This window comes from Dreissena polymorpha, chromosome 3 (assembly GCF_020536995.1).
Source record: "Dreissena polymorpha isolate Duluth1 chromosome 3, UMN_Dpol_1.0, whole genome shotgun sequence".
NCBI classification, from domain to species: Eukaryota; Metazoa; Mollusca; class Bivalvia; order Myida; family Dreissenidae; genus Dreissena; species Dreissena polymorpha.
The window spans coordinates 50451951-50475469 of record NC_068357.1 but is presented as its reverse complement, the minus strand read 5'-3'; the positions used below and the strand labels follow the sequence as shown (position 1 = coordinate 50475469).

General features: G+C 35.9%; 2 protein-coding genes across 3 annotated transcripts in view; one reads left to right on the top strand and one right to left on the bottom strand.

Annotated features, from left to right (window-relative positions):
- Nucleotides 1-23519, bottom strand: part of LOC127874089 (zinc finger SWIM domain-containing protein 6-like) — a 358176-nt gene that overhangs the window by 66014 nt on the left and 268643 nt on the right. The window lies entirely within an intron of this gene.
- LOC127874090 (uncharacterized) overlaps nt 1-23519 on the top strand; it is a 73019-nt gene that overhangs the window by 2467 nt on the left and 47033 nt on the right. For both annotated transcript variants that reach the window (XM_052418210.1, XM_052418209.1), the window contains exons 2-3: nt 14717-14809; nt 23265-23369. In XM_052418210.1, coding sequence (XP_052274170.1) covers nt 14717-14809; nt 23265-23369 — 198 coding nt within the window. The remainder of the gene's footprint in view (nt 1-14716; nt 14810-23264; nt 23370-23519) is intronic.

Below are 23519 nucleotides of genomic sequence, written 5' to 3'. Positions count from 1 at the left end.
GCTATCTTTGCTTGTGCAGTAAACAACTCCAAGCGCAATTTTTAGAACAAGTCAAATATTGCACCTTGTTTGGCCGAAGGCGACACAGCACATTTTTGAGGGGTTGAAATTAAATTTTAATGGTTTCAAAGAATTTGTGTGATATAAAGATAATGTTTATACGGAATAAACGCCTACCACTTCTTACTGATAACACAAAATGCTTCCATATTTTTTATTAAAAGTTCGCTGGAGGTGATTTCAATTCAACTTCCGCCATTATTGGGGGCGAATTACAGTTACTTACCTTGAAATGCGTCATGGAAAATGCCGTACGGTACAGACTTGGAGGCGTATCGTGAACCGTACCGAGGGAGAACTATTACGATATACCGTCCCACGGAGTACCGTGACACCCTTACACGTATCACATTAACATAACATAAACAAATGATCTAAAACTTATCCCATTAACAGGAAAACTAAATCATATCACATGAACATCACAACACTAACTTTTCATATGAACAGAACAACTTACTGTAACATATGACATGAGCAGAACAATAGTAAAATATCACATGAAACGAACAACTCTAACATATCACATGAACATCACAACATTTACTTTTCATATGAAAAGAACAACTGTAACATATGACATGAGCAGAACAACAGAAAAATTTCACATGAAACGAACGAACAACTGTTACATATCACATGAACAGGACAAGTATAACATATCACATGAACATAACATCAGTAACACATCACCAGAAAAAGACAACTACACCATATCATATGGCAAAAATAACATAACATAATATAATAATGACAACTATTTCACAGCACAAAATCTTGCTTATCCAAAACCAGTAGACAGAATTGTACTCCCCTTCGGACTTCTCCTTAACCACACTCCTGTTACAGGTAGGTAGAATGTCTAAACTTTATTCAAAAAAATATAACTGAATCATTTGTTTTTTATTACAAATAAAATGATTCACATTTGCACACATATAACAACATTAAGCTAATGCATACATATATATTTCTAAATGACTTTACAAGTTATATTGCAATCCAGATATATCCCGCTTGCGATCAATTGATCATATAAATGGCAATATAACAGATTGTTTATGTATAATATACTGTAAAGACTCAGTCATAAGTCTATCTGTCATAAGGGTACATTTGTACTAAAATAGGCAAATCTGTCCATAAGAAGCGGGGATAAAATATGTACTCATGGCAAAATAAAAATCTGCAAAAAGCCAACTGTGTTTCTGTTATTTTGCCCAAACAAGCAGAAAGGTATAATTATCCTGTGTGTTTTACTATCTCAATATTAGGTACATATTATTATCTGTCAAAGCAACAATTTTGTATGCCAGTAAAAAATTAGTAAATTAAATGCAGCAAGTTGAGAATGCACATTGTGTCTGCTATGTTTCAAAAACACAGAAACTGTATACAAGTCAATGCAACCTCTTGATGTCAATTGATGTATTTGGCAGAATAACATTATGACTTGAAGTGACTTACTAAGAATTTGCGTAAGTTTTTAATATGAAGGGCTTTGTGGCAATTGGAAATCATGGCTTGGCAGTTAACTTAACAAGAGGGCTAAGATGACCCTAGTTCGCTCACCTGAGAGGAGTCGGTTCATTCAATCTTTACCTAATGTCAAACTTGACCTAGATATTGACCAGACAAACATCCTGGTCAAGTTTCATCATTATTGAACCAAAACTCTGGTGTAGGGAGTGTTTTTGTTTTTGTAAGATTTGAAATGGTGACCTATATTTTGATTTGACACCCCTTACCAAACATCAAACTTTGCTTACAAGGATTTTGTGTAATGAAAATTTGGACAATCAATAATTATGGCATTAATTACGTGATTTTGCTCATCATCAAACTTGACTGAGATCTTTCAGCAACTTTGATAAAGAATGCTTGAGAAATGTGAATGCTAGAGTGTTTACAAACCAAATGTGGACGGACGGAAGCGGACAAAGACCAATTCTAAAACCTCACCTGAGCAATCAGGTGAGCTAAAGTGTGTTTCACCAATCTAAGCCATTTTCCAACTTGTCCAAGAAATCAATAAAACCAATGTATTGACTAAGTTTCACGATGATTAGGCAAAAAATGTGACTTCTATAGTGTTTGATCAAAAGGTTTCTCTCTATAATTTATAGTCACACAAGGAAAACTGCCCCACCCCCCTGGCAGCCATGTTTATTGACCCATCGGGACCATTTGCAAACTCATCTGAGATATATATAAAACAAATCTATTCACCAAGTTTCATGATGATTGGGCCCCCCCCCCGGCAGCCATGTTATTCAACTGACCAGAACCATTTCTCAACTCTCGTATCAAGGAAACAAATGTTCTGATCAAATTTCATGAAAATTGGGCAAAAAATGTGACTTCTAGAGTGTTCACATGTTTTCACTATACATGTATACATATAGACCAGTCACAAAAGCTCACCTGAGCAATCAGGTGAGCTAAAAACAAGAGCTGTCACCAAAGGATAACATATACCCCCTATAAACGCTTTCATAGAAGTTATAGCATTTTTCGAAACCTAAACGCAGATTTCAAACCTGAACGCGGACCATAAGTTCAAGGTCAAGGTCACAGGGGTCAAAATTTGTGTGCGTATGAAAAGGCCCTTGTCCATATACACATGCATACCAAATATGAAGGTTATATCTCAAGGGACATAGAAGTTATGAGCATTTTTTGAGACCTAAACGCAGATTTCGAAACCTAAACGCTGACCCAAAGTTCAAGGTCAAGATCACAGGGGAAAAAAATGTGTGCATATGGAAAGGCCTTGTCCATATGAACATGCATATCAAATATGAAGGTTATATCACAAGGGACATAGAAGTTATTAGCATTTTTCGAAACCTAAACGCAGATTTTGAAACCTAAACGCGGACCCAATTTCAAGGTCAAAGTCACAGGGGTAATTTTTATGCCCCCCTTCGAAGAAGAGGGGTTATATTGCTTTGCACATGTCGGTCGGTCTGTCGGTCGGTCCACCAGGTGGTTTCCGGATGATAACTCAAGAACGCTTAGGCCTAGGATCATGAAACTTCATAGGTACATTGATCATGACTCGCAGATGACCCCTATTGATTTTGAGGTCACTAGGTCAAAGGTCAAGGTCACTGTGACCCGAAATAGTAAAATGGTTTCCGGATGATAATTCAAGAACGCTTATGCCTAGGATCATGAAACTTGATAGGTAGATTGATCATGACTAGCAGATGACCCCTATTGATTTTCAGGTCACTAGTTTTTGTAGATTTCAAAACCTAAACGCGGACCCTAAGGTCAAGGTCACAGGGGTTAAAAATTGTGTGCGTATGGAAGGCCTTGTCCATATACACATGCATACCAAATATGAAGGTTATATCTCAAGAGACATAGAAGTAATGAGCATTTTTCGAAACCTAAACGCAGATTTCGAAACCTAAACGCGGACCCTATGTTCAAGGTCAAGGTCACAGGGGTAAAAAATTGTGTGCGTATGAAAAGGCCTTGTCCATATACACATGTTTACCAAATATGAAGGTTATATATGTATCTCAAGGGACATAGAAGTTATGAGCATTTTTCAAAACCTAAACGCAGATTTTGAAACCTAAACGAGGACCCTAAGTTCAAGGTCAAGGTCACAGGGCTAAAAAAATGTGTGTGTATGGAGAGGCCTTGTCCATATACACATGCATACCAAATATGAAGGTTATATCTCAATGGACATAGAAGTTATGAGCATTTTTGGAAACCTAATTGCAAAGTGTGACGGAAAGACGGAGGGACGGACAGACAGTCCGATCGCTATGTGTTCCCTATTCTTCGAAAGGGGGCATAAAAACATCCAACCTCGAATAACAATTAACACATAAATGAAACACAACTTCACTGTATTATTATGAAAACATGAATAATCAAAGGGGAGTAACTACTGTAAACTTAAATGCAATATTTAGAAGAGTTGTCTCAAAGGGGAGTAACTACTGTAAACTTAAATGCAATATTTAGAAGAGTTGTCTCACATGTTACATGACCTTAATTCATGATTGTTTGCAAGCCTTTTTACTATATAAATATAAGGAAAATTGCCCCGTCCCCCTGGCAACCATGTTTTTCAACAGACCGGAACCATTTTCAAACTTAACTCACATATCTAGGAAACAAAAGTTCTGACATAATTTCACATACATGCCAGACGTCCCGATCTCGGCGGGACAGTCCTGCTTTTGGGCTCTTTGTCCCGGCATCCCGATATGAGACGATTTGTCCCGACATTCGTTAAAAACGATGTAAGGTCTATAAGTTCCCAATAAAATTCGCTTTACAAGCTCTTTCTGGCTAAAACTTACCATCGCTAATCCCTTTATTGCCCCCAATTTACAACCCACTGCTACTACTCGAGTGCACCAGTGTTGTTTTTGACACCTTATCAGCGATTTATTGGCAACTTATTGATTTAATCAGCATTCACACCATGGTGTTTTAATGATAGGAGTCGCTAATTGCTATCCAAAGATGTATCGTACAGAAATAAATGCCGCCTGCGTTTGTATTTCATGGTCCAATCAAGTACAACAATAATATTATCCTGTGTATTATACAACCCAAAGTTATAAAACCTGTCAAAACATTGATTTTGTAAATCAAACAAATTGTATGCTGACCAATACACATTGATGTTTCTCACAAATTACCTTTCGTTTTCGACGGATTTTCAGAAAATAGTTTGTACATATTGCATCATTCTAAATTTAGAGTTAATTTACGATTGGTTGGATAAGAATAGTGCTCGATGCGCTCACATTGTGTCACACGATTTACATATTATTACAGGTTCAAGGGGATATCCCTGCACCAATTGGATGTCAAATCAAGGCAAACGGTGACACCCCACATTTCAGTTCATGGAGTGTGTTTACTTCTGGAAAATGGAGAACGTATGCGTTCACAAAATTCTGAACACACATTTATCATCAATATTGGGCAGAAATTAAGAGTTTTTGTAAGTAATATACTGACTACTGACTAAAGAAAAGGTGAAATGATTGATCGTTTTAGGTGTCCCGCTCTTTGGTCAAATGTCCCGACAATTTTTAAGAAAAGTCCCGATTTGGACCTGAAAAATTCTGGCATGAATGTAATTTCATGAAAATTGGGCCAGAAATGTGACTTCTAGACATGTTTTCATTATATACATATAGAGAAAAATGCCCCGCCCACTGGCGGCCATGTTTTTTCACCGATCTTGACCATTTTTGAACTCGTCCGAGAAATCAATAAAACCAATGTTTTGACCAACTTTCATGATGATTGGGCAAAAATTGTGACTTCCAGAGTGTTTACAAGGTTTCTCTATAGCCAAATAAGGAAAACTGCCCCGCCCACTGGCAGCCATGTTTTTCAACGGACCAGAACCACTTTTGAACTCAACCAACATATTATTTAGACAAACATTTTGACAAAGTAACATGAAGATTGGGCATGAAATGTGACTTCTACAGTGTTTACAAGTTTTTTCTTCTTTTTTTTGACCTAGTGACCTAGTTTTTGACACAGCATAACTCAGTTTCAAACTCGACCGAGATTTCATTGGGACGAAGCTTGTGACCAAGTTTCATGAAGATAGGACAATAAATGTGGCCTCTAGAGTGTTTACGAACAAATGTTAACAGACAGACGGACAGACGTATAACGGACAAAGACTGGTCACAAAAGCTCACCTGAGCAATCAGGTGAGCTAAAAACACAGGTCAAAAGGCCAAAGCATCACTTTTGAAACAATGTCTTGGCTTTAGATAACAGTTAGTAACATAAACGTCATACATAATTTGAAAATTTGATGTGTTTCCTTTTACTCAGTTGTAACACTTATCAAATCAAGGTAGTGTACTGTTCAACAAATGTGTAAAATTTTGTGCATATTTTTAAGTGGTATATGATTTAGTCCAGCAGTGTCTCTGAACAGGTACATGTAAGTGCATTACAGACTGATAAACGTTGGGCATAAATTCTCAATTAAATTTTGGTCTTTTGCTCAGAATTGTCATAGTAATCAGCATTAAATAACACTTTTTAACCAGGTTTTCCGAAGGAAAAAACTGGTTATTAGATTGGCGAATGCGGGCTGGCTGGCGGGCTGGCTGGCTGGCGGGCTGGCGGAACAAGCTTGTCCGGGCCATAACTATGTTGTTCATTGTCAGATTTTAAAATCATTTGGCACATTTGTTCACCATCATTGGACGGTGTGTCGCGCGAAATAATTACGTCGATATCTCCAAGGTCAAGGTCACACTTTGAGTTCAAAGGTCAAAAATGGCCATAAATGAGTTTGTCCGAGCCATAACTATGTCGTTCATTGTCAGATTTTAAAATCATTTGGCACATTTGTTCACCATCATTGGACGGTGTGTCGCGCAAAATAATTACGTCGATATCTCCAAGGTCAAGGTCACACTTTGAGTTCAAAGGTCAAAAATGGCCATAAATGTCCCATGAGATATAACCTTCATATTTGGTATGCATGTGTATATGGACAAGGCCTTTCCATACGCACAACAATTTTGACCCCTGTGACCTTGACCTTGAAGTAGGGGTCTGCGTTTAGGTTTCAAAATCTGCGTTTAGGTTTCGAAAAATGCTCTTAACTTCTATGTCCCTTGAGATATAACCTTCATATTTGGTATGCATGTGTATATGGACAACGCCTTTCCATACGCACACAAATTTTGACCGTCCGTCCGTCCGTGTGTCCGTCCGAAAACTTTAACGTTGCTCATAACTTTTGCAATATTGAAGATAGCAACTTGATATTTACCATGCATGTGTATCTTATGAAGCTGCACATTTTTAGTGGTGAAAGGTCAAGGTCATCCTTCATGGTCAAAGGTCAAAAAAAATAAATTCATGTGCATTTCTCCAATGTCAAGGTCGCCACGACTAAAAATAGATTTATTTTAAAACAAACTTACAAAGGGGGTTAATTTTCTTTGTTCATTTCAAAAGTTCAGTTTGAGTTGTCTCCCTTTATCAGATTTTTTTTCACAATGAAAACCTGGTTTTGTGACAATTTTGTCCCTTGTATAATAATTCATGTGATAAACATTCACTATTAAGCAAATAAGTACTGGCTCATTAAAGTAAACTATGTAGAACAAATATTTCCTTTTTATAAAACCAACAAAGATTCTCAAATGGTTATGTAGCTTAAAAAATGTATTTCACCATGTCAACCAGTTAGAGCTGTAATGATTTACTCATCATTCCATTCAATTTGATTTCGATACCAAATGGTCCGATTCGATTATTTTCGATTCGATTCAAATTAAACTATGTGCAGCTTTATTTTGCAAACTATTTCATGTTTGGTTTGTCCAGGGCATAAATTAATATGTTTGGTATTTGTTATTAACTTATTAAGTCATTATGTTGTACATTTAAAGTGTTTAATTTGTGAAATTTAATTTAAAAACTCACACTGTTTTATAAGAAACAAATTTATTGAACAAAACTTCTTGTTGAATTATTCTTAAATAACATAAAATGCACAATCTATCACATGTGTTTAACAGAAAAACAAAACAAAAACAAACAAGCAAGTATATAAACAACTTCCAGTTGACTTCTTAACAGAATGCACACAGTTAAGTAAACAAACCAACTGACTTATTTCAACTTACGTCAACAAAACACGTTTTGCAATTTGCCTTTGCATCAGAACATTCGCGCAACCCAAAATGTTCCCAGACTTTTTATTTTAATTTTGACGGTGCGTCTTTCAGCGTGAGTTTAGAAGCCATTTTACCGGCTGATGTAATGCTCAGCATGTTATTCATTCATTCATTGGATGCCATATTGGCTACAGACCAATCACAAGATGTATTACAAAGACAAAAAAGTTTAGACGACGGATTTGGAAAGTAAGGTTTAAAATGCGGATCAATCGGGATTGCAGTGAATCGAATCGAAGTTGGCGGTATTGGTATCGAAATTGAATCGGCGGCGTTGAACCGGTTTTTCGATGCAACGAACCGAATTGTTACAGCTCTATCAACCAGTGGAACTATAATTTCGGACTTCTTTCCATTTCCAAATAATCGAAAATAACAATAATTTATTTTATAAAAATCAAGATTGGACCAATATAACAATAAATGTGTTTAAGAATTTTATTTATTGAACACAAATGTGCACCATTTTTCGGAACAACAAGTAATGTGATAATTGGACATGATCAAATCACGTAGTTGTATCCAATATTGCAGATTTTTAGGGCAAATTGGTTGCCTTGTTAAATACGCCATTTGGTTTTATGGGATCAAACAGGTTTGTAAATTTGGCTTTTGCTAATAGGTTTGTGATAATTGTCTCTGACAATGAATTTTATTATTGTCATACTGGCAATGCATGAGAGGATATGAAAAAGAGGATTTTTAGCTCGACTATTATATATGAAATATATATAGTGGAGCTATCCTACTCACCCCGGCTTGAGCGTGCGCGTGAGCGTTGGAATGTTAAAGTTTGCTTACCACCTCAAATATTTTCTATTTCCCTTGACATATTGCTTTTATATTTTGCATACTTCTTTGTCAACATGACCCCAATCTATAAAAGGGGGACAGACAACTGTATCAAGCATTTTGTAAGAATTATGGCCCTTTTTTCACTTAGAATATGCTTATTATTGATAAATCTATGTTAAAGTTTGCCTACCACCTCAAATATTTTCTATGTCCCTTAGTATATTGCTTTCATATTTTGCATTCTTATTAACCAACATGACCTCAATCTATAAACAAGAGCAGACAACTGTAACAAGCATTTTGTAAGAATTATGGCCCTTTTTCCACTTAGAATATGCATATTATCGATAAATCTATGTTTTGCTTACCACCTCAAATATTTTCTATGTACCTTGTCATATTGGTTTTATATTTTGCATACTTCTTTATCAAAATGACCCCAATCTATAAACAAGAGAAGACAACTGTATCAAGCATTTTGTAAGAATTATGTTCCCTTTTTATACTTAGAAAATTGAAAATTTGGTTAAGTGTTGTGTTTAGATTCACTTTATTCCTAAAGTATCAAAGCTATTGCTTTCATACTTGCAACACTTACTAACTATCGTAAGGGGACTGTGCAGGGAAAGTAATGTAACACTAACTGGCATTGGACAGAATTATGGCCCCTTTTATACTTAGATAATTGAACATTTGGTTAAGTTTTGTGTTTTGGTCCATTTTACTCCTAAAGTATCATAGCCATTGCTTTCAGACTTGGAAAACTAGCTAACTATTGTAAGGGGACTGTACAGGGCTAGTTGCATAACTCTGGTTGGCATTTTAATGGAATTATGGCCCTTTTTGTCGCAGTTACTTTGAATACTTTGTTTAATTTTGTGTTTAGATCGACTTTACTTCTAAAGTGTCATAGCTATTGCTTTCAAACTTCAAATACTTTCTTACTATCATGAGGGTACTGTACCTGGCATTTAGAATTTGACCTTGACCTTTGAATGACCTTAACTCTCAAGGTCAAATTAATAAATTTTGCTTAAATTGCCATAACTTCTTTATTTATGATCAGATTTGATCCATACTTTGACAAAACAGCACTTACCTGACATATCACAATGAACTCCACCCAAACCATCCCCCATGCCCCACCCCAGAGCCCCCCTTCCACACACAATTTTTTATATATATTATTTTTCTTTTTTTTTTGAAGATCATCTAATAAATGACCACACCCCCACATTATACTCCCCTCTCCACCCCCACCCCACCCCCAATAAAAAACATGGTAAAAAAACAAAAATATTTATTTTATTTTTGAAGGACTGTCCAACCATCCCACCTAAGCTATTGCTATCAAACTTGAAATAAAATCTCATTAGTTTGTTTAATGTCTTTACACATTTTGTGGAAAATATACCTGAACTCAGAATTGTCTATAAAGTACAACTTCTTTAAAACATAAGCGATCAATATGTTTCAATTATGGTCCCCTTATTGAATATGAACAATTTTGCCATGATGGCTTACGTTATACTGTCAAGCACTCAAATATTCGAGCGCGCTGTCTTCTGACAGCTCTTGTTCAATTTATTTTTATTCCACCTAAATAGATGAAAAACTATGGCATAACTGAGCAATATTTTTGACAAACTGTTGACTGAAGATAACAACAATGTTAACTTTATTTATTATTAAAAAATTTGAGTGTGTTTGTAACTACTGAAATGTTTCTCTTAATAACTGATTAAGGTAGTTTACCATTTAACACATATTTTAAATGCTGGGCCTTCAGTTATCTGCGCCATGGTTGCATTATTGATTTACTACTCCAATGACTGTTGAGCAAATTGATTAATACTTAACTCCTTGAGAGTCTCTATTATAGTAAAGTCTGTTACATATTAACATTGGGCTCAAATACTCACCTTAATATTGGACTTCACAACCAGTTCAGTTCAGTTTATAAGCAGGATATGCATGGCATTTAAATGAAGTAAGTTTTGGATTTAAAAGGTTTTTTTATGGTCGTCTTAAGATTGAGGAAGTGAAGTATGGTATGTTTTTGTGTTACTACTTTAAGCATGTATACTTTCTTCCTGTTTTTAATATTAAAATATTAAATGAAATATTTTGAAATCTGCCTTACAGATTTATGTTTTATTGGGTATTTTCAGCCATTCACACTTGTTAAAGTATTCACATTTGAAAGACATAATTTTTTGTTCTCATAAACTTAAAGAGTAGTTTATTTGGACTTTTGCCAGAACACTGCATTGTTTGATACAAATGTAACTACCGGGCCATTTAAAGAGACCAATATTGACATGAAAGGAATGTTTTTGTATTTTTGCAAACATAAAATATGCTCAGAGCTCCAGCCGTAAATATGCTTTTTTCATTAAGATTTACGCGTTTATTTTTATAAACTGGACGTACAATTACGACATTAATATCCATTTTACGCACTTAAGAAAAACATCTGGCCGTAATGATACGTCTGCGTCAGCGGGGCGTGATTTGTTGGTCTCTAACCTAACGGCGCTTTTCGTTAATTTAAATTACCGAAAAGTTGTAGACTGGGTTCATATATAATTATACGCCCGTCTATGACGGGACGTATTATGGTATACCCCGCGTCTGTCCGTCCGTCCGTCCGTCTGTCCGTCCGTCCGTCTGTCCGTCCGTCCATCCGTCTGTTAATGTCGTACGCTACGTCAAATATCCTTTGACAGATTTTCTTCAAATTTTAACACAATCTTAATATTGATAAACCCTGATCCCCTTTCGTTTTTGACGGAATTCTGAATTGTCGTTCCAGAGTTATGGGACTTTGTTCGTCAAAATTTCGTGATTTCATTGAATGTCCTACTGTAGCTCAAATATCCTTCGATGGATTTTTTTCAAATTTCAACACAATCTTAATATTGATAAACCCTGATCCCCTTTCGTTTTTGACGGAATTCTGAATTGTCGTTCCAGAGTTATGGGACTTTGTTCGTCAAAATTTCGTGATTTCATTGAATGTCCTACCGTAGCCGTCCGTCCGTCCGTCTGTTAATGTCGTACGCTACGTCAAATATCCTTTGACAGATTTTCTTCAAATTTTAACACAATCTTAATATTGATAAACCCTGATCCCCTTTCGTTTTTGACGGAATTCTGAATTGTCGTTCCAGAGTTATGGGACTTTGTTCGTCAAAATTTCGTGATTTCATTGAATGTCCTACTGTAGCACAAAAATCTAAATTGATGTTGCAAGATGATACATTATGCTCCATTGAAATAGTATCCCTGAAAAATTGAACAAGGTGAGCTTTTTTCTATTCCGATTGTACACTACCACTTACCCATCTACATTTCTCTTTTATTATTGGTCAAAATATCTATAACAGGTTTACTTCAACTCCATATCCTCTAAAGAAATGCATACATATACTCAAAAAAAGATATGGTATGAATGTCAAGGAGACGGCGCTCCATGCTCATGTACTTATAAAATAAACCATGTATTCAAATACAAATAAACTGAAGTAAAAAAATGATTCAAAGGGTTATTTATTACCTTACTACTTCATTGGCGAACGACGGGCGTATCATGCGCTCATGGCGCAGCTCCTCAGTTGTTTATTCTGTCGCGTGATTTCCTTTAGCTTGTAAATCCATCAAAAACAATATGTCTGCGCGCATTGGAATGCCGGCTTAACCGAAAGCGATTCAAAACAACACTTTGTTGTCATATAATGATTACATACAGTGTCGTCTAACCATCCTGACATTAAATCTGTAAACCCAGAAAAAGATATTGTCGCCCCGATATTAAACGATTTGATTGCATCGGTGGCTTAAAACGTTAGAAACACGATGGGAAACGGATGAGACAGTGAAATAAGTGTTCATTTACTTAGCTTACTAGTTGGCTTGTGTTTTCTTGTCAAGAAAAATGAAAAAATAGTATTGGTTATGAGTTTTAATGTGAAGTTGTATTTGTATCATAATTCAGAATGGAAAACCTAATACAGTAACTGTTTAAGAAGCTGCTTATATTTATTATGCCCCCCATCGAAGAAGAGGAGGTATATTGCTTTGCTCATGTCGGTCGGTCAGTCTGTCGGTCAGTCCACCAGGTGGTTGTCAGACGATTACTCAAGAACGCTTAGGCCTAGGATCATGAAACTTCATAGGTACATTAATCATGACTCGCAGATGACCCCTATTGATTTTGAGGTCACTAGGTCAAAGGTCAAGGTCACGGTGACCCGAAATAGTAAAATGGTTTCCGGATGATAACTCAAGAACGCTTAGGCCTAGGATCATGAAACTTGATAGGTAGATTGATCATGACTCGCAGATGACCCCTATTGATTTTCAGGTCACTAGGTCAAAGGTCACGGTCACAGTGACCCGATATAGTAAAATGGTTTCCGGATGATAACTCAAAAAGCATGGGGATAATAACATAAAATAATGAGTGAAAACTCTGACGCGGCCCCACCCCAACCCCCATAACTTTTGACCCAGGGGTCAGATCAAAATTCCAAATAGTGCAGGGTCGCGCATATGCTCACAGCTACCATGTGTGTAAGTTTCAAGGTTCTAGTGCAAATAGTGCAGGAGGAGATAGTGGCCAGGATGGACAGACGGACAGACGGCGGAGATAACCACAATATCCCCACGCTTTTCAAAAATCGTGGGGATAACAAAAAAATCCTATCACAATATGGTGTAATTGTATTGGCTTTTGATGCATTTGGTTCTTTCATGAACACAGTTGAGGAATCAAAGAAAGTTAACATATTGTGATTATATTTCTTTAATATTATATGCTGAACATAAATTATGTTATTTGTTTTATGTCCAAGCTTTTAGACTTGTAAAACTCGACTGATGTGAGTGGATTTTAACCTTGCAAGTCTAAAGAAAGGGTCCATATATGTTGTAACCATATCTTTTGGAATTTTCTAGCATCCTTCAAAGCATAAAACTAAGCATTGTATTAAAACCGAAATGGTTCTATTTCAATAATTTGTATTTTGCTTGGCATTTATGACAACTCATGTAAGCTTCAACAGCTAATCATCCCCACGCTTTTGGGAGAAAAAGTGGGGATATTGTGGTTATGTCCGACTGTCCTTCCGTCCTGACCACTTGCTCCTCCTACACTTTTAGCACTAGAACCTTGAAACTTACACACATGGTAGCTATGAGCATATGTGCGACGGTGAACTATTTGGAATTTTGATCTGACCCCTGGGTAAAAAGTTATGGGGGTTGGGGTAGGGTTGAGTCAGAGATTTTTACTCATTTTTTTAGGTTATTTTACTATAATTTCTTCATTTCTACACCGATTGTCTTCAAATTGATACTGAACCTCTATTATGACAATACGGTCAATCTCAACTATGCACGGCACCATTACCAACCCTGGGGCGCCCCGCCTACATAGGCCACGCCCACCGAAAATTTATTTTACTATAATGTCTTCATTTCTACACCGATTCGCTTCAAATTGATACTGAACCTCTCTTATGACAATACAGTCAATCTCAGCTATGCATGGCCCCATTACCAACCCTGGGGCGCCCCACCCACATAGGCCAAGCCCACCCAAAATTGCCTTTTACTATAATTTCTTCATTTCTACACCGATTCACTTCTAATTGATACTAAACTTCTCTTATGACAATACGGTCAATCTCAACTATGCATAGCCCCATTACCAACCCTGGGGTGCCCCTGGTTCAGACATGCGGCGTGGGGATACGCGTCGGCCTCTGCCGCGCCATTTCTAGTTAATTTTTGTTTTAACTAATTAGTTGAGTAATCCTATCGGTGTTAACTTCCGACAGATTCATATGGATCTACATTTTAAGCTGACTTTTAAGCATTTTGGCCTTTAACTTGACATAAAATTGATCAAATAATCAACAAAACCATGTTTTGCCCCCACGTCACTTGAAAGTGCAAACGAGTGGTGGAGGAACCTCAAACCTTACAACTGTCATATATTTTGATCACCATCATTACCACTGTTTTATAGGAAGGAGTTGTAATATTGCAAGCAAATTACCTAGAGGCTTGTATATAATTCTAGTGCAAGCTCATATATTGCTGGGAGTTGTAATATTGAAACTAATCTAGTTTCCCTTTTTTTACAGATCTTACAATGGAGTATAACTTATTACTTAGTGCCATGATGTCCATAATTCAGCTTTCAACAGCAATTGTAAACTGTCGACATCATAACAATGGTAAGTATTGTTGTTGTTTTCTTCTACAGAAGCTTATAGACAGTATTTGCACTAAAAATACATACACATATATCTATAAATATATATTTATGATGCATATAACGTGAATGTCAACAATTTATTTGAGCCTCGCTCTGTGAAAAGGGGGTTTGATGCATGTGCGTAAAGTGTTGTCTCAGATCGGCCTGTGCAGTCTGCACAGGCTTATCAGGGATGACACTTTCAGCTTTTATGATATTTTTCATTTTGAGAAAGATCTTCTTAGCAAAAATCAAGTTTAGGCAGAAAGTGACATCCCTGATTAGCCTGTGCAGTGCTGGGAGGAAACTTTACACACATGCATTAAACCCCCTTTTTCACAAAGCATGGCCCATTTATCTAATAGTGGGATCATTAATGAAAAAAACATTGACAAAAGTTTTGAATACAGTTCAAATTTGTGCCTAAAAAAAGTCTTCACTTAGCAAAAATGGGCCGCGTTCTGAGAAAACTGGGCATAATGCATGTGCGTAAAGTGTCATCCCAGATAAGCCTGTGCAGTCCAACACTTTCCGCCTAAATGGGATTTTCGCTAAGAAGAGACTTCATTTAAACGAAAAATGTCATAAAAGTGGAAAGTGTCGCCCCTGATTAGATTGTGCAGACTGCACAGGCTAATCTGGGACGACACTTTACGCACATGCATTATGCCCAGTTTTGTCAGAACGAGACTCAAATATTCTCACATTACAGTATCTTTATCCATAGTGTGTATGAGCATATGACTACTTCATTTCATTCAGAATAATATCTGTAAAACCACTCATTGTTACCCAAACATGTGCTTCTGGCACCTAAATCTATAATAACACAAAATTATATTTTGCTCATCGTTGATAGCACTGGGACTTTGCATTTTTCAATCAATAATGAATAATAATAAAAATCAATAAACTACTTGTTTATTGTTGCTTTATATTTGATATAAATTAGCCATTGAAAGACCTCTTTAATAATCCTTGATGAATAAAACAACTGTGTCTTTTTAAGATTGTTAAGTTATTTTATAAATTAAAATCTGACTGAATTGAAAAGATGTTACACAACAATGTCAATCATATCCAAGGAAAGCTGAGAAAAGCAAATTATAGCAAAAAAGATATCACATATTTATAGGGGTTGTGATTTAATGTTTGCCTTAATGTCATCTACAGACACTTAGAGGCATATAGCCATTAACCTGTCTGTAATTATGTCCGTCCGTCTGAAGTTATAAGAAGGTTTGCCCAAATGCTCTACCTACTCAGCTTTTTATTACCATTGGTAATGGGGGCTATATAGGAATCACTTTGTCTGTCGGTCGGTCGGTCTGTCGATCTGTCCCGAACGCTTGTCCGGGCCATAACTATGTTGTTCATTGTGAGATTTTAAAATCATGTGGCACATTTGTTCACCATCATTGGACGGTGTGTTGCGCGAAAGAATTACGTCAATATCTCAAACGTTAAGGTCACACTTTGAGTTCAAAGGTCAAAAATGGCCATAAATGTGCTTGTCAGGTCCATATATTTGTCATTTATTGTGAGATTTTGAAATCATTTGGCACATTTGTTCACAATCATTGGACGGTGTGTTGCACGAAAGAATTACGTCAATATCTCAAAGGTTAAGATCACACTTTGAGTTCAAAGGTCAAAAATGGCCATAAATGTGCTTGTCTGGGCCATAACTATGTTGTTCATTGTGAGCTTTTAAAATTATTTGGCACATTTGTTCACCATCACTGGACAGTGTGTCGCACGAAAGAACTAGAAATGGCGCGGCAGAGGCCGACGCGTATCCCCATGTGGTATGTTTGACCCAGGGGCGCCCCAGGGTTGGTAATGGGGCCATGCATAGTTGAGATCGACCATATTGTCATAAGAAAAGTTCAGTATCAATTAGAAGTGAATCAGTGTAAAAATGAAGAAATTATAGTTAAAGGCAATATTGGGTGGGTGTGGCCTATGTGGGTGGGGCGCCCCAGGGTTGGTAATGGGGCCATGCATAGTTGAGATTGACCGTATTGTCTGTCATAAGAGAAGTTCAATATCAATAAGAACTGAATCGGTGTAGAAATTATCGTAAAAGGCAATTTTGGGTGGGTGTGGCCTATGTGAGTGGGACGCCCCAGGGTTAGTTATGGGGCCATGCATAGTTGAGATTGACCCTATTGTCATAAGAGAAGTTCAGTATCAATTAGAAGTGAATCAGTGTAGAAATGAAGAAATTATAGTAAAAGGCAATTTTGGTTGGGTGTGGCCTATGTGGGTGGGGCGCCCCAGGGTTAGTAATGGGGCCATGCATAGTTGAGATTGACCATATTGTCATAAGACAAGTTCAGTATCAATTAGAAGTGAAGCGATGTAGAAATGAAGAAGTTATAGTAAAAAGCAATTTTGGGTGGGTGTGGCCTATGTGGGCGGGGCGCCCCAGGGTTGGTAATGGGGCCATGCATAGTTGAGATTGACCGTATTGTCATAAGAGAAGTTCAGTATCAATTAGAAGTGAATCATTGTAGAAATGAAGAAATTATATTGAAAGGCAATTTTGGGTGGGCGTGGTCTATGTGGGCGGGGTGCCCCAGGGTTGGTAATGGGGCAATGCATAGTTGAGATTGACCGTATTGTCATAAGAGAAAATCAGTATCAATTAGAAGTGAATAGGTGTAGAAATTAAGAAGTTAATGTAAAATAACATTGAAAAACGAGTGAAAATCTCTGACCCAGCCCCACCCCAACCGGGGCCAACCCCCATAACTTTTGACCCAGGGGTCAAATCAAAATTCCAAAAGTGCAGGGTCGCACATATGCTCATAGCTACCATGTGTGTAAGTTTCAAGGTTCTAGTGCTTAATGCTTGTAGTGTAGGAGGAGATAGTGGCCAGGACGGACATACAGACAAACAGACGCCGGAGATAACCACAATATCCTCAAGCTTTTCAAAAAGCAAGGCGATAATTACGTCGATATCTCCAAGGTCACACTTTGAGTTCAAAGGTCAAAAATGTCCAGAAATGAGCTTGTCTGGGCCATAACTATTTCGTTCATTGTGATATTTTAAAATCATTTGGCACATTTGTTCATCATCATTGGACGGTGTGTCGCATGAAAGATTTACGTCTATATCACCAAGGTCAAGGTCACACTGGGTTCAAAGGTCAAAAATGGCCATAAATGAGCTTGTCCAGGCCATAACTATGTCGTTAATTGTGAGATTTTAAAATCATATGTTCACCATCATTGGACGGTGTATCACACAAAAGAATATGTCGATATCTCCAAGGTCAAGGTCACACTTTGAGTTCAAAGGTCAATAATGGCCATAATTAATAATAGCATAATAATTCTTTAAAATCGCCATAAATAAGATTCTCTTGTTTTGTGAAGACAGCATGCAAAATAATCTGTGTCAATGCGGCACGTGGGGGTATACGTCACGTCTGTGACAAAGCTCTAGTTTTAATTGCACAGATTTTTTTAACGCTATGAAGTTCACAACAACTTCACCCCACCTCATTTAGACCTTGATAATAGTGTTTTTATCGAATTGAAAATACATGATGAAGATTATATTGGCAATCATTGCTTCCATGCTGGTCCGGTGCAATTTCTGTTCCTTGTTGATAAGGCATTATCAAAGACCATCTTGCCACCAGTAATAAGATACCTGCAGATATGGGCATTGTTAAAGTTGGTATTTTATTCAGAAAGTTGGCTGTCCATGTAAAAGCCTTCAGAGCACAAATAAAGAACAATTTAATTGTAAATTGAAGTTGCTCATTTTCAAATGCTTGAAAATGTATTTTTGGTGTAATTCTGTGTCTGCGATTTTATTCAGCTTCATTATTCATATATCATAAGACATTGACAAGCAGATAAAGAAAGCTCTGAATACTCCGCCATTTATTGACAGCATTTGAAAGACCAGGGAAATGAAAACCAACTGTTATTTGACAGATACACCATCTTTAGACCGTTTCTGCGGGGAATCTTAAATGGCTGAGACCAGTAATTAGTCGCTTAATTCAAATTATGATTTAAGTGTGGTTTCAATTATGAGCCCTCCGAATACTTTATTCAACAACAAAATACAACTTTTAAATGTGACACAAATAAACATAAGCTTGTGGAAAGTTTTGGGACTGATTTTGATGTAAGTGTCAATCTTTTGTTAGGCTTTTAACCATTTACCACTTAGATACATATTTTTAAGCATGTGTAGTCCTTAAGAAAGTTTAATTTAATTAAAGACCTTTCTTACTAGATTCAAGTTTTAAAGGCTTCATTTCCAACCCTTAGATACTGATGAGCAGCAAACAGCATAAAACCTGAACAGACTGCGAGTTACTCGCAGGCTGTTCTGGTTTTATGCTGTTTGCACATAGCCATTTTCTATTTGCTTCTGAGTAGGAAAGGGTTTAAATTAGCCAAGGCTGACAAGACATTAAATATGACATTGTTCTCATATAGCTATAAAATGTAAATTTTATACAGTAATGCCAATACAATATAATAATTATTATATTCAGAATTTAAGTAAACAATACAGTTTTGCAAATAATAAACGATTGTCACTTGGTAAGACAATGTCAAGCCTGTAATAGGAACATAACAATGATATTAAATAAATTGACTTTGTTAAGTCATTTAGATTAGCCGAAGTAAATTAGTAAATAAAAACATTCTTTTGTCACGTTCTGATCAGAGGCCCCTAAAAATGGCGGGGCCCATAGGCAGTTGCCTTCTCTGCTTAATGGGTAATCCAGGACTGCCTGCACTTGTTTGCAAAACTTATTAGTTAGTAAAGTTTAACCCATTCATTCCTAGCGTCCTGAAAAAAGGACATTGCAAACAGCGTAAACCCAGATGAGACGCCGCATGATGCGGCGTCTCATCTGGGTCTACGCTGTTTGCTTAAATGAATTTCTATAAGAATTGTTCTAAATATAGAAATAAATATACTAGACATCCCTAATTTTTGAAATACGTGGATCCAACTTAGAAGGATGGGAGAGTCCACTGGGCATAAATGGGTTAATCTACAAATGACTAAAGCACTTCAGCACAAAACTAAAAAGTACTTCAGCATAAGAGTATTATACTAGACACAATTCTGGGTGTCTCAACAATCAAGATGTGTTTATGTTAGCGCATCCATCCAAAACCATTCATGTCCTACGGATGCATTTCCGTAGCTGTGAAATTTGATGTACATCTATTTTTGGTCTGCAATATAAATATGTATATTTGTATGTGTGTACATTTGAGTGATTTAATGTTAGCCTTAATGTTTCTAACTGCTTTAACATATCTAACAGAGAAAAAACCATAAATAAATATTTAAAATTTTATTGGTGAATTCCTATGAGTAAAAATATCACCAGTTTTACTTTACTGTGGAAAAATGTCAACTATGCCTTTAGACCAGTTAGTGGTTGAGTGTATTTTTAACTATAAAATTGTGTGTGTTTTCATAATGCTTTTAACTCCCTTATAAATATGTGTCCTGTGTGTATAAAGGCATAACAGAATCATCTAGTAACAGTTATAGGAGGTTTTTGTGTGACGTCACAAGAGGGGTTTTCCTTTACTAAAAATAGATTGGCCGTCAACTTCTTGATCGCGGCCAATTACATTGTATCAGAGTAAAGGTCGTCGGAAGACTTAATACTTACAATTTCACAAAACTATAAATACCCGTATTCTTTTTTAAAATAAGAATTTAATAAATGATATTTCAAAAATAATAAAACATATAATAATTTGAATATTATTATAAGTGGTGTGGATGCGATAGTGTTATTTTTCATCAACGATTGAAATTTAGTGTAAGGGGTGCATTGAATCAGTTGTAAAACAAAGCCCTAAAATAGCTCAATGCATTTCAATCTTGAAATGTATTTTTAATTTTCTTTTACATTGAATGAATTTTCGTTTCGTTAACATTGAATGAAAATATTAATAAATTTAAGCATTCAAATTGAAAAAACACCTGCATATTTTGCAAATTGAACTGTCTTTGCATGTACACGTATATTGAAAACTCGTCTTTAGTGATAATGAGCGATACAAATCTTGCATTTTATGATACCATTAATCTACACATATAAATTTATTTAACGCAAGTATTTTATATCCCTATAATGACAAAACGCGATTGCTTGTTTTCACGATGATGTTTCGAACACTGCAGTAACGCACGATCTTTACACATTATAGCAGAGTTTACATTTGCAGGTACCCGTTAAAAAAGTTAATTGTGTAGCAGTAAATGTGTACAATATTTTAAATGTATAGTTATTAAACACTTTAATATAATGTTTGAACTGGCCAATATATATACTTAATAGTTCCTAGCTGTTAATCCATTTCGGACAAATGTCTATTTTTAAATATGTTCAAATATTTTATTAAAGCAACTGTTAAGTTTTTGACTTAATATGTCTAGTGGTGACATGGAGGTATCATAAATTGTGTTTAATGACCAGACATATGTGGTTTATGCAGAGACCCCATACAGAGTCATACAAGTATAGGTCCCTGGGTTTATGACACACTGTTTTCTTAGTAATTGTCTGGACAGTATCCGATCATATGGAGATAATTGGTTTGTGATAAAGAAAGGGGCAATTAAACACTGGGTTAAAATGCTTAAACAAAGAGTGTCAAAATTGGTGTGAACAATTAAATAAAAAACATTAACATTTATCAAGAGGATTTAGTTAATCTGTAACAAGGTAAGTTTTTACAGACAAATAGGTTCAAATCAGTTTCTATATGTTTATTACATAAAATCAATCAATTTGTTGTTTGTTTTCGTCCTTAGTTGTGTTCGTTCATTGGATTCAATTTAATCTGAAAGAATTTCAATTTCTCAGTATTTTTTGTTCTTCAAAAGGCTCGCGAATATGTTTGTAACCTTATCACGATGCGCTTCATCAATGCAAACAATAGCAGAATGGCCGCAGTTTTGACGGCCAAAATTTGAGCATGCGCAAACGTGACGTCATTATCGGAATCCCCAAAACCTCCTATATCCCACAGGTAGGTACTTGATACAATATTTTGCCCTTATATCATTTAAAAAAAGGTATCCAACAATGACCTACCAGGCCCATTTAATAAGCATTTTAAACTGCTTAAAGAATGACCAATTCAATACTTTATTGTTGTGGTTGCACTTTTTTTATGAAAATCTGTCAAATATATCCTTAATAGCTTAAAGTTTAATCAAATCATCGCTCAAATTGAATCAAGTAAATCTTGATGTCCAATGACTTTCATAACAGAATTTGAGTCTTGGTCTATTTCACTGTAGTCTAGCTCATGCTATAAATTACGTTTTTTCCTTCTTATTTCAATGTCACATGGTACCTTTTTGCACCAACGGGGAGAATTATGATCAATTCAAGAAGACTGGTCTGATCTGTTGCTCAGCAGAGTCTGTATGTCAGATATTGTATTAGTTGCCATAATAAATATTAATTAAATGTTAGGGGCCTATCAGTTTTAATCACAACATCCAAACATGGGAAGATAGGAAGATTTTAATAAAAGACAGGAACAATGATAATCTGGGAGAGAGTGTAGTTGAGGTAGACATGTTATGATAGAAGAAGTTTGAGAGAGTTTTTCACTCATTTAATTGGTGTACATATTTATTATCCAAGTGTGTAAATAAGATGTAGAGTCTGAATTCTGGGTTGTGACTATTGAAGTTAGGAACTTTTACCCTGAATACTTTAACACCATGTACGTTTGTCAGTGAAAAAATCTCTTATAGAAATATGACAGTCTTTAGTCACAGCTGAACGTTAAACTTGAGTAGTTTAAAAATATGTTGTTATACAAAGTCTCCATTTTATTGTATTTGTAGGAGCGCAGTGAATCTTCAGATATGCTGAAAAGTCAATAGGGTGTTCACTTGTTATTTTCAACCAATGAAATGACTTATCAATTCTAAGGCTTTCTGTTTTGCAACAGTAAAAAACACTGTTTTCTTCTGATTTTCTGACCAGTTACTTTGAGCTGTAAATAAACAACATAGAATTTTGTAAGAAGGCTATGTCAATCACAAACAAAGTTAATTGCCTAATTGTGAAAAATCCACTAATATTCGCCTTCTTTCATTACAGTAAGTTGGAAGTCCAGATTTGCACATTTTGATTTTGGGTTTCTGTTGGTGTAACTAACAGCTATTTCTATATACGCGGCAAATAAACAGTGTTTATTCATAGAATGGTACTATTTGCTGACAATTAACCACTACAGATTTCTGAATTGGTTAATTTTGTATGTGGTTACAGTTTGTTGTTTAATGCATATGTCTGTTTCATCATAGTTGGATACCTTTAATTTTATTATAGATATGTATGGACAAAACTATTGTGCCAAGTACCTGTGTAATATCCCTTAAAAAATAATGTTGCTTTCAGTAAAAACGTTTGCAGTGTTGGTGTTCATGTGTTTAACAACGGTATCCGCAAAAGCAGGGCCCAAAAGGACTCGGAATGGCGATTATGATCTCTGCCACAACGGTGGTAGGTCTTGACTAATAATAGTTTAACATATTTATTACTAAACCACAATAAATATCATGTTATTTTATATTAAAGTTTGTACTAGGAATTTGATTATTTATGTATAGCAGTGTAGAGAAGGTAAAATTGCAATGTTGTTCGAATTGGTTT